This window comes from Ammospiza nelsoni, chromosome 19 (assembly GCF_027579445.1).
Source record: "Ammospiza nelsoni isolate bAmmNel1 chromosome 19, bAmmNel1.pri, whole genome shotgun sequence".
NCBI classification, from domain to species: domain Eukaryota; kingdom Metazoa; phylum Chordata; class Aves; order Passeriformes; family Passerellidae; genus Ammospiza; species Ammospiza nelsoni.
Genome location: NC_080651.1, coordinates 4316893 through 4331709, shown reverse-complemented (window position 1 = coordinate 4331709; position 14817 = coordinate 4316893). Strand labels below are relative to the sequence as shown.

General features: G+C 47.1%; 1 protein-coding gene across 1 annotated transcript in view; it reads right to left on the bottom strand.

The window, feature by feature from the left end:
• Positions 1–1294: 1294 nt before the first annotated feature.
• SHISA6 (shisa family member 6) overlaps positions 1295–14817 on the bottom strand; it is a 145076-nt gene continuing 131553 nt past the window's right edge. Inside the window, exons 5-6 of the mRNA XM_059486028.1 lie at positions 6910–7062; positions 1295–1845 (exon numbers count right to left, since the gene is read on the bottom strand). Coding sequence (XP_059342011.1) covers positions 1295–1845; positions 6910–7062 — 704 coding nt within the window. The remainder of the gene's footprint in view (positions 1846–6909; positions 7063–14817) is intronic.

Genomic DNA, 14817 nt, shown 5'->3' with positions numbered 1-14817 from the left:
ATTTTACAAATATACAATATCTAATTAGCATTATATCAGATATACAACATGCCCATTAATTATAATTATGCTGGATATATAATTTATATGCATGAAATGTAACTGTCTTCATGGTTAGGATTGGGACTCAGTGGAATTGGAATTTGGAAGGTTTTCTTGGGAGGCCATTGCAGGGAGAGAGAACCACGGAAAGTTACCGACCTGCTTTTCGGTAAACAGACACCCTCAGCCTTGTGCCTCTGCTAAGGGCTGCAAAAAGATTTGCTACATATGGATTCTAGGCTGTGAATGGGAGGAGAAAATGCTCAGAAACAGGGGAACTGGGCCATGGAAAATGCTATAGGGAAAAGAAACTTGTGGGGAGAATCCAGGCTCGGTGAGAGGCGCAGCAGCCTCGGTGGGGTCGGGACCTGCCCCAGCACAGGTCAGCAGTGTGGAGCTGAACGGGTTCTGCTGCTTCAGGTTCAGCAGTGGCGAGAAGCTGGAGGAAGAGAAACCCTCTTCCTCGTTCCTATTTACATGTTGGAGACACCAAGATACTAGAATGAGAGGAGAAAAGGGTCTAACAAGCATTTCAGCATATTTGTGCTTATTGAACACGTCAACCCCACTACTTCCTACACTGAGAGAGCAGGCGATTTGTAGGCACTAGTATGTTTTTTTATCTTATGAGTATATTTAGTATAAACTAAAACTTTATTTCTCAGCCAGGCTATTCTTGTCCCTAGATCTGCCAGTCCCGAAGGAAAGTCTGCCCTTGAATTTGCTCCAAGGGTGACAGAGAACAGATGTGTGGTTGCTGACGGGTGTGGAGCAGCCTGGAGCTGGCCCCAGCAGCCAGGACTTCCCTACTTGCTACAGAAGGGCCAAACATGAGGGCCAAGAACGAGGCCCCTTCCTGCCAGGATTGGGGGGGGGGGGGCTGCATTTCCTCCTCCCTGTCTCAGGCTGCTTCTCCTTGGAGCAACTGAAAAGTCCTGAATTCATGGAAACTATGTGGTAATGCAGGTGAGCCCTTGGAAGGAGCCATCGATTACTATGGCTTTCTTTGACAGAAACTGATGCACGCCAGGAAATTCCCTCTGTCATCCCTCACTAGTGTCTGACTGCCGCTTCAGTTCTTCCTGTGTCACTGATGGAGGGGTGGCTTTAAAAACAACGTGGGTGGGACTGCCAGAGAAGTCTTTGCAGACACTGAGTTAGTAGAGGTTATCTTGGCCTATAAGGCCACTGCAGAACAGGGTGCTGTGGCCACCCCAGTCCTTAAGGAGTATCTACAATGCACTGGGTCGTGTCAAACAGTCACCTCAGTTTTGCTGGCGGTGCGGTAGTGGTGGTGGTGCCCGGGGATGTAATGCAGCTGCTCCACCGTGTTGTGCCGGCGCGAGGCGAACGCTTGGCGCTTGGCCGAGGTCGGGTTCATACCCAAGGTGTTGTACAAGTTATTTGAGGCACTGGGATGGGAGTGCATTTTTGACATCCTGTAGCGATCCAAGACCGGTGTTGACACAAAGACATCCGTGTGTGACAGCGCCCTGGACATGGACTGCTCGGGGTAGGCCGAGCGCTCCGGGGACAGCAGCGGGTCCTGCGAGTGCAGGCGCTCTGCCGACAACAGCTGCTCGTCCGACAGGATCCGCTCGTAGGACATGCTGAACTCCTCGGGCATGATCCTCTCCGGAGACAGCACCCTGTCCTGGGACATGGCCCTGATGGGGCGGCGTGGTCTGTCCCGCTGGTTGCCCTGCTGGGACATTTTGATGACGTTGATGGGCAGCGTGCCCCGGGCCGCCAGGTCAGGCAGGTGTCTCCTCCTCATGTAGTACTCGTCAGCCTCTTTGTCAGCTGTGGGGAGGGAAATGGGAGGTTAGAAATGGCAGTGTGCTGGCCCAGGCCCTGCAGCTGCTCCTGGTGACGCCTGAGGGACAGATGAACATGCCACAGGTGTCACTGAGGGCTTGTGGCACACAGAGGAGTGTGAAATGCGTGGGGACAGTGCAATTCCCTGGGCAGTGCACCCCACACTCCTCCATGTGGAAGCCAGGCCACGGTACCACACAATTCACATGAGTTATGGAGAAATTCCCAAATGTCACCTTCTCAAATTGTCACATTCTTCAAATGTCACCCTGGGAAAGAGCAGGGCAGGTGACACAAGCAGACATCAAAACAGAGATCCCCATTTGAGGATATGCCCATGTCACCTCTGGCCTTAGACATGGCTATTCCCTGGAGCCCATGAGTGACTTCATCACATTTTAATTACTTCATTTAAATATTTGTAAGTGTGGTCACAAACCAGGTTTGCTGGTCTCTGAGACACTGAATCACCTGCCTAAGGTTTCATTTCCCATTTTTATAATCGACCTTGGTTGATATGAGAGAATTTATCCCATGGAACATTTCTTGCTCAGTTTGCTGCTGCTGTATCTTAAACAATCTCTCTGCTGCTCTGAAATGCAGCACACACCCCCCACACTCCCACTTTCCTTTTCTTGGCTTTGAGAGGAATGCTGTGGGCTCAGAGAGGATGTTGGCTACTGCAGCTGTATCGTGATAGATCACTGGGATCCTACAGCCATCAATCTGTGGTTTTTATTTACCACATTGCCTGGGAGTTAATTGGCTGCTGGTCCCATGAGGCAGAGCTCATGTAGTGGGTGCTGACAACATCCCAGAGCTCTGTTCACAAAACACCAGCTCAGGCAAAGCCTGCGCCACTCCAGAGCTCTGCTCGCAAAACACCAGTCCAGCCAAACCCTGCATCACCCTGTGCTGGCCCGCATCCCTCACTTATTTCCTCATCCCCTGTCCCACACCTTCCCTTCCCTTCCCTGCTGCCAGGCCCCTGTGCAGAGCCCAGATCCGTGAGGAGGTGGGCTTGGTTCCCTCACACCCAGGAGTAGGAGCTGAGAACATCTGTGCCACCAGTGCTGCTGCCAAGCCCTTCCTCCCAGCCCACACAGCCCCGAGGCGTGAGGTCACCCCCAGCCCCCCGTGCTGCCTTCCTGCCCGTGGGATCTGCTCTCCAGAGCTCACGCTGCAGCCATGGATCTTTATTTTTCACCACCCAACAGCCCTCAGAAGGATGTCTCACTGCAAATGTCAGGCAGCAGCTCTCCTGGCCTCGAGCTCTCCTGTCTTTAAAATCACCTTCTAGGAAGCCTGAGGAGGTGGGGGAATTCCATATGGCCCAGGGAGCTGGAGGCATTTTTATTCTGTGTTTTGGGGCTGGTTGGAAATGCCAGGTTGGGTGTGCAGAGGCAATGCTGAGGCTGCTGCAGAGTGGGAATGAGGCAATTAGCACCCTGGCACTTGGCCTCTGCTCTGGATGAGAGGAGTTCCGCAGGATTTGCCCATGTGACTCTAAATAGATGTAATTAAAGCACAGAACATCCCAAATGGAGATGTGCTTGGATGCTCACACCTGGCTCTGGTAATTGCCAGCAGGAGCTAAACCAGCTTATGTGAGGTTTACAGCTCTGAGGCTGCTGGAGAGGTGGCACAATCAGCTGGAAGGGTTTGAAGGTGTTCCTTGGACTGAAAATGCAGCATGGGCTACACTTTAAAATGTTTTGTCCATTAGGAGAATAAAAAAATCCCTTTTCCTTCCCTCTCCCACCCAGTGACCCTGGGTGCAGCTGCCATGGCTGAACTTTCAGGGAGGTTATTTAATTTCAAAGATGTTTCCAAGCTCCCTCAGGCCTCCAGTGATGCTGAGGAGGAGGAGGAACATTTCCAGGTGTGGAAAAGCTGCTCATCTCCATCTCAGAGGAGTCAGAGGAGGAGGAACAGCCATGTGTCACACCCAGCAAGCTGCTCCAGGCAGCAGCAGACAGACATTTTCCAGGCTGCTGGCTCTAAGAGGGGCGTCAGCCTGAGCCAGGGATGGGGAACAGAGCCTGGCAGCAATGCTGTTGGATTAGCTTCTTTTTTGACTTAGAGATGGGGTAACTGAGAGGAATTTTAAAAGCTTTTATTTTATTTTTAGTCTCATGTGAAGGGTGAGACAATACAGATTTTATAATTCACCCTATCACAATTAAAAGTTAAATATTTCTTAATTACAATATATGATAAGCCTTTCTTGGCCCACCATACTATACTGTAATTTTAAAGTAAATGCCTTAAAGCCAGTCCCCTAAAATTGCCCCTCGTGGGTCCTACTTCAACGCATCTTTCACAGTTCTGTTTCTTTGAAGTACCCAGTCTTATTTGCAAGGCCACCCTTTGAAACTTGCTTCTGGCTCCATTTCTACAAATGAATTTCTACAAATTCATTTCCCACATTATGTGCAGCACCACACACGTGCCTCGTGCCAAGGGAGAGTACTGGAACCTCAGAATTCTGCGACCAGGGACAGCAAGAAACAAACTCTGGGAGAGCAGAGCAGAGCTCCAGGAGCTGGGAAATGTGGAGGGCTGGGTGCGCAGCTGGCAAAACCCAAAGTTTCTCTGGGAAACGAAATCTTGGAACCATAAAATGGTTTGGGTTGGAAGGAATCCTAAAGATGATCCAGCTGAAACCCATTCCAGGCTGATTGATGCCACCCTCATGCCACCAGCGGGGACACATCACACCCTGGCACAGCTGGCACTGATCACCCTGCCCTTGTCCTGTCATTGATGCTCATAGGAGAAGGGACATTCACAATTTTATCCAAAATAAAACTCCAGTCCAGTGTGCTTCTCCATCAAGGATGTGCTTAAAAATTATATTAAAAAATATAATAAAAACAAATCAAAAAAGAATGTCTTAAGAGGATTCCAAAAAAGCAGAAATTGTGAGCAGAGAAAAAGGAATCACTGGTGAATTGCTTGTCAGGATTTTTTTCTTTTTTTTAAATTGTACTTCTGGTTCTTTCCATGTGTTTTTCAAACATGTGGGTCTGGAATTACTGGAAGTTATGCTTTCTGCAAACTTCCTGGGCTTTTTTAATTGGTTTTGGTTGGGATTTTTCTGCCCTTTCTTTCCTGCTTTGGCAGTTTCTAGAACATTACTCAGGGCTGGTCTTGGTCTCACCACACTTCAGGAATGTTTGAGTGCTTCAACTGCCTTGGCCTCAGGCTAAGCTGTTTTGCCCTCAAACAGTTTTTTGATGGATTTTTTGTGGGTTTTTTCTCATTTGGAAGGAGATCCCCAAATAAATGCTCTTACACATTCCACCTCAATCCCAGATGCCGCTGCAGACAGGGAGAGCAGAGCTCCTCTGGCACTGGAATTACAGTAACGAGGTTTACAGAAATTCATTTGTGGTGCTCTGGGAAGAGAATGTGGAGCAGAACAGCCAAATTCAGTTTTTCTTCCTTCTTATATATCATGGTGAGAAGAGATGCACGTGTGTGTGCATGTGAGGCCATCACAATAATCCCTCTCCTTTTTTAAAGGTAATTTTCCCCAGCTTTCTTCCTCTGCAGCTCCAGCAGGTTTCCTCTCTGGGCTTGTCTCTCCTTGTTTTAATTTGCTTTAACATTTCCAAGCTGCCCAGTCACTCGTGATGATTCTCCAGCCAGCACCAAGTGGTTTAATATGCCTGAAAACAGGAGCTGCCCCCCTCCCTGACCTTTCTCACTTTGCTAGGAAGAACAATTCCCTGGAGCCCTGGGCAGGATGGAATTAATCTGGCTGCTCTTGCTCAACCCCATCCTCACACCCTCCCCTGGCTGCTCTTGTCCAGGGCACAGGGGGGTGCCAGACCCTCAGAGACCCCCAAAACCCCCAAGGACCTCCCAAATGGGGTTCTGTTCGCTTTGCCCTGAAGGAAGGGCAAGGGAGATAAAAAATCCTGGTCTTTCACCATCTGTCTCTGCTAATTGGAGGAAAATAAGTAATTTTTCCCTGCCTGGCAAGCAAGACAAACAAGTGTTTGAAATATTTGAAAAATATATTTAAAATAAATCTATATATGGATATATTTTTTTAAATTTATATTTCAAATTTATATATATATAATTATATAAAAATATATATATAAATATATATCTATATGTCAATCTATATTAAATATATATATAAATCTATATTTCAAATTTATATATATAAATTTGAAATATAGATTTTTATATATATCTGAGATATATATAGGTTTATATATATTTATATATATAAAGTGAAATATATTCATATTTATATTTATATTTATATTTCAAATATATAATATTTATAAATATATATTTATATATAAATATATATTTATATATAAATATATATATTTCAATCTATATTAAATATATATAAATCTATATTTCAAATTTTTATATATATATAAATTTGAGATATAAATTAATAAAAATATCTAATGCTTTGTTTCTTGCTCAAATAGAAGTGTTTGTTAATGGTCTCTTATATTTTATTTTTTCCTAACTGTGACAGGAAGTCCATTGGGAAGAAACAATTTTAAATTTAAATAATGAATGCCAAATAAGTAATTTTCAAACTCCAGCTTTTAGATATCACACTTTTTTGTGTTCCCTTCATGCAGAAGAAGAACATTATCTTGCTGGCACTTTGCAAGGGGAGGCTGGGGAGTTGGAGCCTCTTTTGCCTTGGCTCTGGAGTGGAGCAGCTGCAGGAAAGTGATTCAGAGATTCTGGAGGTGCTCAGTGTGCTTGGTGCCAGTAGGAGCAGGGAGTGCTGGGCACTGCCAGGGCTGAAACTCCCTGGATGCTCAGGAACAGAGTGGGGCAGTGGGGTTGGATCTGCCAGGTTCTGGGCAGGAGGCTGGGCAGACACACAGCAAAAACCACAGGTACTGTCCCAGAAATGAAATTACCTCCACACCCATACCTGCTGGGGAGTGCCAGCCAAAGGAATCCCCACTGGAGATGCCAACCCAGGAGTGCCCAGCTGAGGGAAGGGGTGATTCCTTACAAACAGAACCAGGGGGAAGCAAAGGAGCTGACACTTACTGAGTCTCTTGAGAGATGAGTATTTACTGGGGTTGGTCTTGACAGCAGACTCGTAGGAGGGCGGGAGGTGGGAGAGGTTCTGGAAGGAGCGGGAGAAGGACAGGTCGTAGGGCTCGGTGGCTGAAGTCAGGATGTTGTTCATTCGTGGCTTGTCTGCAAAAAAAAAACCAGAGAAAGGCAGGTCTGGAGTGTGCCCCGAGGGGATGGAGAGAGACTGGCCGTGCCCACAGGCTCCAGCAGGGAGCTGAGCTGGAGCTGAGCCTCAGCCACAGGGCATGATTCACACTGGCACCTGCAGATCCGGGAGAAATGGATCCTGTGCTGCTGCTTCCTGTCACACACAGCAGTGATGGGGACAGCAAAATGTTGCCTCACATCCCCTGGGGCTGCCCAGAGGGATGGGCTGGGCTGCCACCCACCCTGGGCATGCAAGGCTGTGCCAGGCAGCATCACTCACCTTCATCCTCCCTGTGTGCCCTCCTCATCCTCAGGGACACAGAACCAGTGTGGGGGTTCCTTAACTGGGGCATCATGAACCAGTTCTTTAACTCTTAAACCAGCGTCATTCACCTTCACCACTCTGTGTGCCCTCCCCATCCCCAGGGACACAGAACCAGTCTGGGGGTCGCTTAACTGGGGCTGAGGATGGTCCAGCTGCCCTCTCTGTGTGCCAGAGTGCTCATGGATGCTCGGAACCTGGAGGCTCTAGGGCTCTGCAAAGCCTCACACCTCCCTGCACTCAGGGCTGGGAGCTGGGCACCTCTGGGGGCACTCAGAGGGCAGAACAAGGTGTTGGGGATGTTCCTGAGGCAGGAAATCCCTATTCCTGAGGGGTGGAGGATGCCCCTCTACTCATGTTCATTTTGTTGGTCTCTGAAGGTCCCCAGACAGGGTCCCAGTGACCTCTGTCACTTTTCTCATGCTGAGGGCACTGAACCCAGTTGCTGAAATTGAAGTCCATATTATCTGCAGGGGTTTGAAACCTTGTTCCTTCACTACAAGCTGGGAAAAGATTTTTCATCAGCCCAGCCAAGGCACAGGGACGTGTTCACCTGCAGTGATAACCCCCAGGTGTTCAGATATTAAAATGGGCAGAGAGGAGAGGATTTAACAAAGCAGGAACTTCAAGTTTTGGAAGCCAGGACAGAGCAGTGGGCTCTGTCAGACCCCACAGCAGTGATGGGATCAGCAGCTGAGGCAAAAGGTGTTCACTTCAGGTATGGTCTGAAAATGAAATCAGAAGGGTAAATTCTCTGCAGGAGCAGCAGAATGCCCAAGCTTGGGTTCACACATTCCTGCTGTACATCCCTAAAGTGTCCCCATGAAGAGCAATGCATGATCAGCGTGGACTCACCTGCCCCAAGCCCTCTTGCCTCCTCTGCACCAGGGGCTGGTTGGGATAAAAGCTCAGATTCTGCCCAAAGGTAACAGAGCAGCAGGGGAATTTCACCTGGAAAACTGCTGGCTTTGTGCAGTGCCCAAACACTTGCTAACTTCTCCCATTTCCAGGAAAAAACTCAAAATAAAATCCACTCAGGCAGAGTGCAGACATTTCACAGACATTTTTCTAGACCTGACTCATACATAAGTGAATCTGTTTCCTGCAAGAAACATCTGTGAGAGCGAGGCCAGTCCTGCCCTGCTGCCTCTCTGCCGTGTGCAGCCCTGCTTGTTGGACAGCAGAACCTTTTCCTTCTCCCTGAATTTTTCATTCCAGCGTGTCCTCGGTGCCCCTGCAGCCTGGAAACGAACCCAGCAGTTCATCTGAGTGTCTGCTTGGGGATCCAGAGCTGCTGCCACAACTTTTCTCCCACTGGGGCTTCCCCTGGATGTTCCAAACCTCCTGTCAGCCACCCTCAGCACTGCACAGTGCCACAGACAGGCTGAGGCAGTCCTGCAATCACAGAATCACTCTCACAGTAATTCTGTAAGAAAGAAAGTAATTCAGTGGTGAAAAATTCCTCCTCCCAATGCAATAACCATAAATCTCATAAATCTCCTCTTCCCTTTTTCCTGCTCCTCTCCGCTCTCCTGTAAGGGGGTTCTGGTGTGGCACAGGCCTGAGGGATCTGGAGTGGCTCCTCTTAGAGACCAGCATTTCCTTGCTGATGATTTCCATCTTTTTTATTTGTGGGGTGCCCTGATGAAGGAAGGAATGTTGCATCTGACTCCATGTTCTCAGAAGGTTAATTCATTATTTTATTATTCTATATTATATTAAAGAATGCTATACTAAACTATACTAAAGAATACAGAAAGGATACTTGCAGAAGGATAAAAAGATAATAATGAAAACTTGTGATGCTCTCCAGAATCACGATAAATCAGGATAAAAAGATAATAATGAAAACTCATGATTCTTTCCAGCTGGGCCCTGATTGGCCAATAAGTCAAAAATATCCACATGAAACCAATCAAGCAATTCCCTGTTAGTAAAAAATCTCCAAACACATTCCACATGAGCATAACACAGGAGAAGCAAATGAGATAATTATTGTTTTCAATATTCAATTCTTATATTTTTCTCTGAGGCTTCTCAGCTTCCCAGGAGAAAAATCCTGGGTGAAGGGATTTTTACAGAAAGTATGAATGTGACATCCATCCATGTCTAACAGCCTGCCTACAGGATCAGGGAGCGTGTGGCATTCATCAGGGGGCTGGAAACAATTGATTTGATGTTATCCAGCAAACAGAGGCTGGATCAGCACTGAAACCATGTCCCCACTCCTCCTCCTGCTCGTGTGGCAAGGACCCCGGGCTGAGATCTCTTTGCAAATTGCTCAGGCAGAACGTGGAGCTAATCTCCATTTCCATGGGGGTTTGGGCATGCTGCAGTGAGCCCAGGCACAGGCACGGAGCTGTGCTGGGTGCCAGAGCTCAGCATTAATTGACTGCTTGCATGAGGTGTGTGAAATTAAGTGCCACACATTTATCTGATGGGCTGCTGCAGGATCACTTCATCTTCTCGCTGCCTTTCGCATCCAGGCACTCAGGAACAGGCTGGAATGATTCTGGCAAATGAGAAGTCACCTTGAAATCCACTGCCCATCACTCAGCCAAACAAGGGATAAACTGAAATGACCAAAGCTAATTTCAGATGTCTTTTGCATAATGTAGCTTGAGGGGGAGATCAGAGAACCGAGGTGCTCCAGTAAGGAGAAATATCTCGTGCAATTTATATTCTGAGGCCAGTTCAGCACCAGTTTCTCAGCAGGTTTTCACTCCTGCAATAATATATTTGTCTCTGGTCTCTCTCCTCTTTGTTTGTGGTGCTTGTGGGCTCCTATGGAAGCTGCAGGTCAGAATCAATAATCAGGATCCAAATCAAAGCTCTGCCATTCCCTGCAGGGTAGCTGAGGCTGTGCACTGTGCTCCCCAGCATCCCCATCACCCCAGCTGGAGATTACAGTGGAAAATGAGCTCTGTGCGTGGCTACTGGGGTTACCTTTAAAGTCAGGATTGGTGCCCTTTTCCTCAGCATCTCTGTGGCCTTTGGTGCCCATTTTCTGGCACACCATCCCTCCTGGCCCAGGAGCTGGCAGAGGAGCAGGCAGGAGGTGAAGCTCACCCTTCATTCTTTCTGTATATAAAAAGGTCAATCTGAACAACACAGTGATTCTTCCTATGTCTCCTTCTGCCCTTACATTCTGCAAGAATTACCATTTTGTTTTTGTATTCAAGCTCCCAAAACCTCACTGCACTGAGGATTTCTTTGTGCCTTATGGACATAATAGTGGAATCAGAAAGTGTCTTTTTTAAAATGTGTTTGGTGATCTTTTATATATATAATGATTTCAGGAGCAACAAACAGAGCACAGGAACCTCCCCCAGCCTGGGGACAGCCCCAGCTTGGTACAGCCAGTGCAGGGCTGTACAATTCTGCTGTACAATTCTGTGCAAGGCTGTACAATTCTGATGTACAATTCTGCACAAGTCTGTACAATTCTGCAGGAATTTCAGCATTTCCCCACCCTGCAGGCAGCCCTGGTTGCACAGGGATGCACAGCCCAGCCCAGAGCTCCCCAGGCTGCTCCACACTGGCACAAGGAGCTCAGGAAGGGAGCAGGGAGCTCTGGGGAGCTCTGAATTCTCCTCCTGCAGCCCCACCAGTCCAGGTGGGTGCATTTCCCCTGCTCACACCTTGCACTGGGCAGGGGAAGGGGCTGCCTGTGCCCCTACCACACCTGATGATGCTTTAGGATTTCAGCTTTTATATTTTTCAAATCCTCTAGTGCATTAGTGTATAACTGTGAACTCCATATAAAGTGTAGTTAACTGCCTTCACATCTTGGTCAGATAGAACAATCCCTCTGGGCCTGAGATCCAAGGACACACCACAGCCCTGAAAAGTATAAATGTATAATAAATGTATAATATGTGGGAAGTATAAAAAGTATAAAATTGTAGGGAGAAAACTGAGGAATATGACTTCATTGCCTGAAGCAGTAATTGGACAATTAACCCCTGCTATGCAAATAGACCAAATTTATATCTGTATAAAAAACTGGTAACCATTATCCATCTTGGGTGCAGCCTCTGTGAGGCTTTGGCTGCCCAAGATGTGTATCTGTGAAAGACCTTTAATAAACACCCACTTTATCCTCTTGATCTTGCCCAGCCTCTGTTCTAGGCAGCCACCCCAGTGTGGTCCAAACAGGACAATGGCTTTGGTGGCAGCATCTGGGTGTCACCTGCAGCCCTGCTGGGCCTGGGGGTCGCACTGGAGGTGGCTTCACACAAATTCACTGCTCTGCTCACTCCTGTGCTCTGTCACCTACCAGGGAAGCACAGGGCTGAGGCATAGCTCATTTCTCTGCCAGTGCTTTGCAACCTCTCTGCAATCTCAGGGCTCAGAGAAGCTCCAGGATTTCCAGATTAGACCTGAAGTCTTCTTGTCACATCTTGCTCTGCCCCTCTTGTTGGAACACACTTTCAAAGTGTGTTTACATGAGGCACAAAACCTTTCATGTTCAAGGACGGGAGCAGATGATACCAAAATTAAAAAAAAAAAAAAAAGTGAGTTGATGGCAAAGTTTTGAACAAAGCTCAAGTGGCAAAAGGGATGTGCTGCAGATTTGCATTTGAGTCTGCACATATGTTGTGCGAATTCTGCAAGACATTCCAACAGATGCCTTTTAAAACATTCACCCAGGGAAAGCAAACAATGTCACCTAGGAGAGGCTGCTCCAAGCCGGCCTTCTGCTGCTCAGCTGCAGCTCAGCAGAGCCCCAGCCCTGTGTCAGAGCCCTCCCTGCTGCCCCAGCCCCGCTCCTGCTCAGCCCTTTGAAGGCTCAGACGCACAGGCTCCGACTCTGACGCAAGTTCTCTCAAAGAGCCCCAAATCTGGTGGCACTGCTGACGTTCTGGAGCCTTCTGTGCCAGGGCTCAGGGCTGCCAGGCCGTGCTGGAGTGTCAGGGCAGGCGAATAAACTGATGTGTGCAGAGTCAGAATGTATGAGATGCGTCCTCAGTGTTTGTGTTTTCACACTCCTGTTTGCTCGTGTTACAAACGCTGTTATTAATAGTGCTTTGCATTTCTCATGACTAATCTCCAGGAGGTTTCTACATTTCCAGGTCAGATCCTCTGTGGTGGAAATCAGAGCTCTCCAGCGAGTAGCTGCCCTCATTTAGGAGAGCTGGAGGATTTCAAGCAGAGGCAGTGTTAAACCCTGTGTCTGTCAGGATGGCTCCAGCACTGGGCCTGGCTGAGAACTGAGCAGCAGCCTGAGGAGGGTGAAAAATGCATGTATTTTATGATTTTTTGCAAATATTCCAATGAATATTATATGTGTTGTGTTAGAAGGTAATGCTGTATTAATTCTCTTAAGCAGTGTGTTAAATATGGTTTTAGGTTATAACATAATGTTAAAATAGAAGCTATGTTATGTAGGACACCTTTCTTTAAAGAAAGGAGTTGGTCTGAGATAGCAGCCACAGGACACCTGAATCTTTCAGAGAAAAAGAATTTATTGCCCCATTATCAGAAGAAACAAACTTCTTCCCACCTTGAAGGTGCTGTTAGGATTCAGAGGAAGAAGTTGACGCTGACCAGACAGAATCCTGTGTTTGAATGGAATTTATGCATCATGTATGAGGTGCATGAATATGCAACAGGCTGTTGCTTTTAAGGGTTAATCCTCTATTAATATGTGTCCTTTCTCAGGCTTGTGCTGCCCAGAAAAAAGTACCCGGACATCTGTAATTCTTTGTCTCTATTGTCTCATATTGTCCTAATTCAAATTGTCCAAATTATTATTACTCTAATTGTATTTTTATAACCATTTTATTACTATTAAACTTTTAAAATTTTAAAAACAAGTGATTGGCGTTTTTCACAAGGGGGAAGGTGCAGAGGGAGGGGATGCAGCACACAGTGACACTGGGTGTGACAGTGACACCCCTGAGTGCTGTCACCCAGGGGGATCAGCATGCAAAAACCCCTGAGCACACAGAGCTTCACTGAATATTGCACCCCACAGCTGGGCTGAGAGGAGCAACACTGGAATTGAAGTGAAAGGGAGAGATGAAAACTGCACAGAGCAGTCAGAGCAAGGGATCTGCTCACCCTGGAGTGTGCTGCCCTTGCAGGGGTGCAGATAAAACTCCTGGCTCTGGCACCAGGGCTGTGCAGAGCTGGGACCCCTTCCTGCAGGGTTTGAGACACTGCAAACTGGTACCCAGCTCTGCAAGGGCCAGGGCAGGGCAGGGAGAGGGATTTTGGAATGGCTGGAATGGTTTGGTTTGGTTTGGTTTGGTTTGGTTTGGTTTGGTTTGCTTTGCTTTGCTTTGCTTTGCTTTGCTTTGCTTTGCTTCGGTGTGGTTTTGTGTGGTTTAGTTTGGTTTGATGTGGTTTGGTGTGGTTTGGTTTGGTGTGGTTTGGTCTGGTCTGGTTTGGTTTGGTGTGGTTTTCTTTGCTTTGCTTTGGTGTTTTTTGGTTTGGTTTGATGTGGTTTGGTTTGGTTTGGTTTGGTTTGGTTTGGTTTGGTTTGGTTTGGTTTGACTTGGCTTGGAAACAAAAAGGAAAGGAAAGGATCATAAAGTCCCCTCAATTCCACTCCTGCCATGGCAGGGACACATCCCAGTGTCCCAGGCTTCCCCAAGCCCTGCCCAGCCTGGCCTTGGGCACTGCCAGGGATTCCAGAATTAAAGCCAGGATTTGATCTGAGACCTTGGAAAAGGCTCCCAAACTCAGGTGACAGAAGGGAGAATGTGGATTTGGAGTTTAAAGCAGAGACACGTTAAGTTAAGTAAAGAAAAGTTTAGACTTTCAGAGTTTAGATATTAAAAAAAATGTATATTCCAGAGGTAAACAAGGAGTTTAGAATGCAGCACTGTGGTTTTGTGTGCCATAACAAGATTGGCTAAGAAAGCTTACACTGCAGCACGAGTCCATAAGACAAAATATTTAAAGATTGGGTCAAAACCATAAATATCCTTGTTAGCAGTGTTTTATTGGTCAATAAATCCTTCAAAAGGTCTTGTAACTAAGAGTCTTGAGACCTTCTGAGCCAAGTTGTGAAGATGTGAGCCAAACTCACCCTTCCTGCCTATGTAGAAGATAATAAACCTCATCATCAAAACCACCTCAGAGGTCCCATCTCAAATTCCTTCCAAAATCCCCCCAGGTGAATTATCAACCTCCCACTGCCATTCCAGCCCTGCCCAGGGTCAGGACACCCAGGTCTGCCTGTTCTCTGGGTTTTATGCTGCACATCTGATAAGCTTCTCCTTTCCCCCCATATATTTCTGCTGGGGATAAAGCTAATTTAAACAGTCCTTAATTGTTATGATTTTGTAAACAGTGTCTTAAACACAATAGACACAAAACTCTCAGCAAATTGCTGGAGGAGATGTGACAGAATGGGGAATCATTTTCATATCTTCTGGGATTGCCCCAAATTGAAGCTT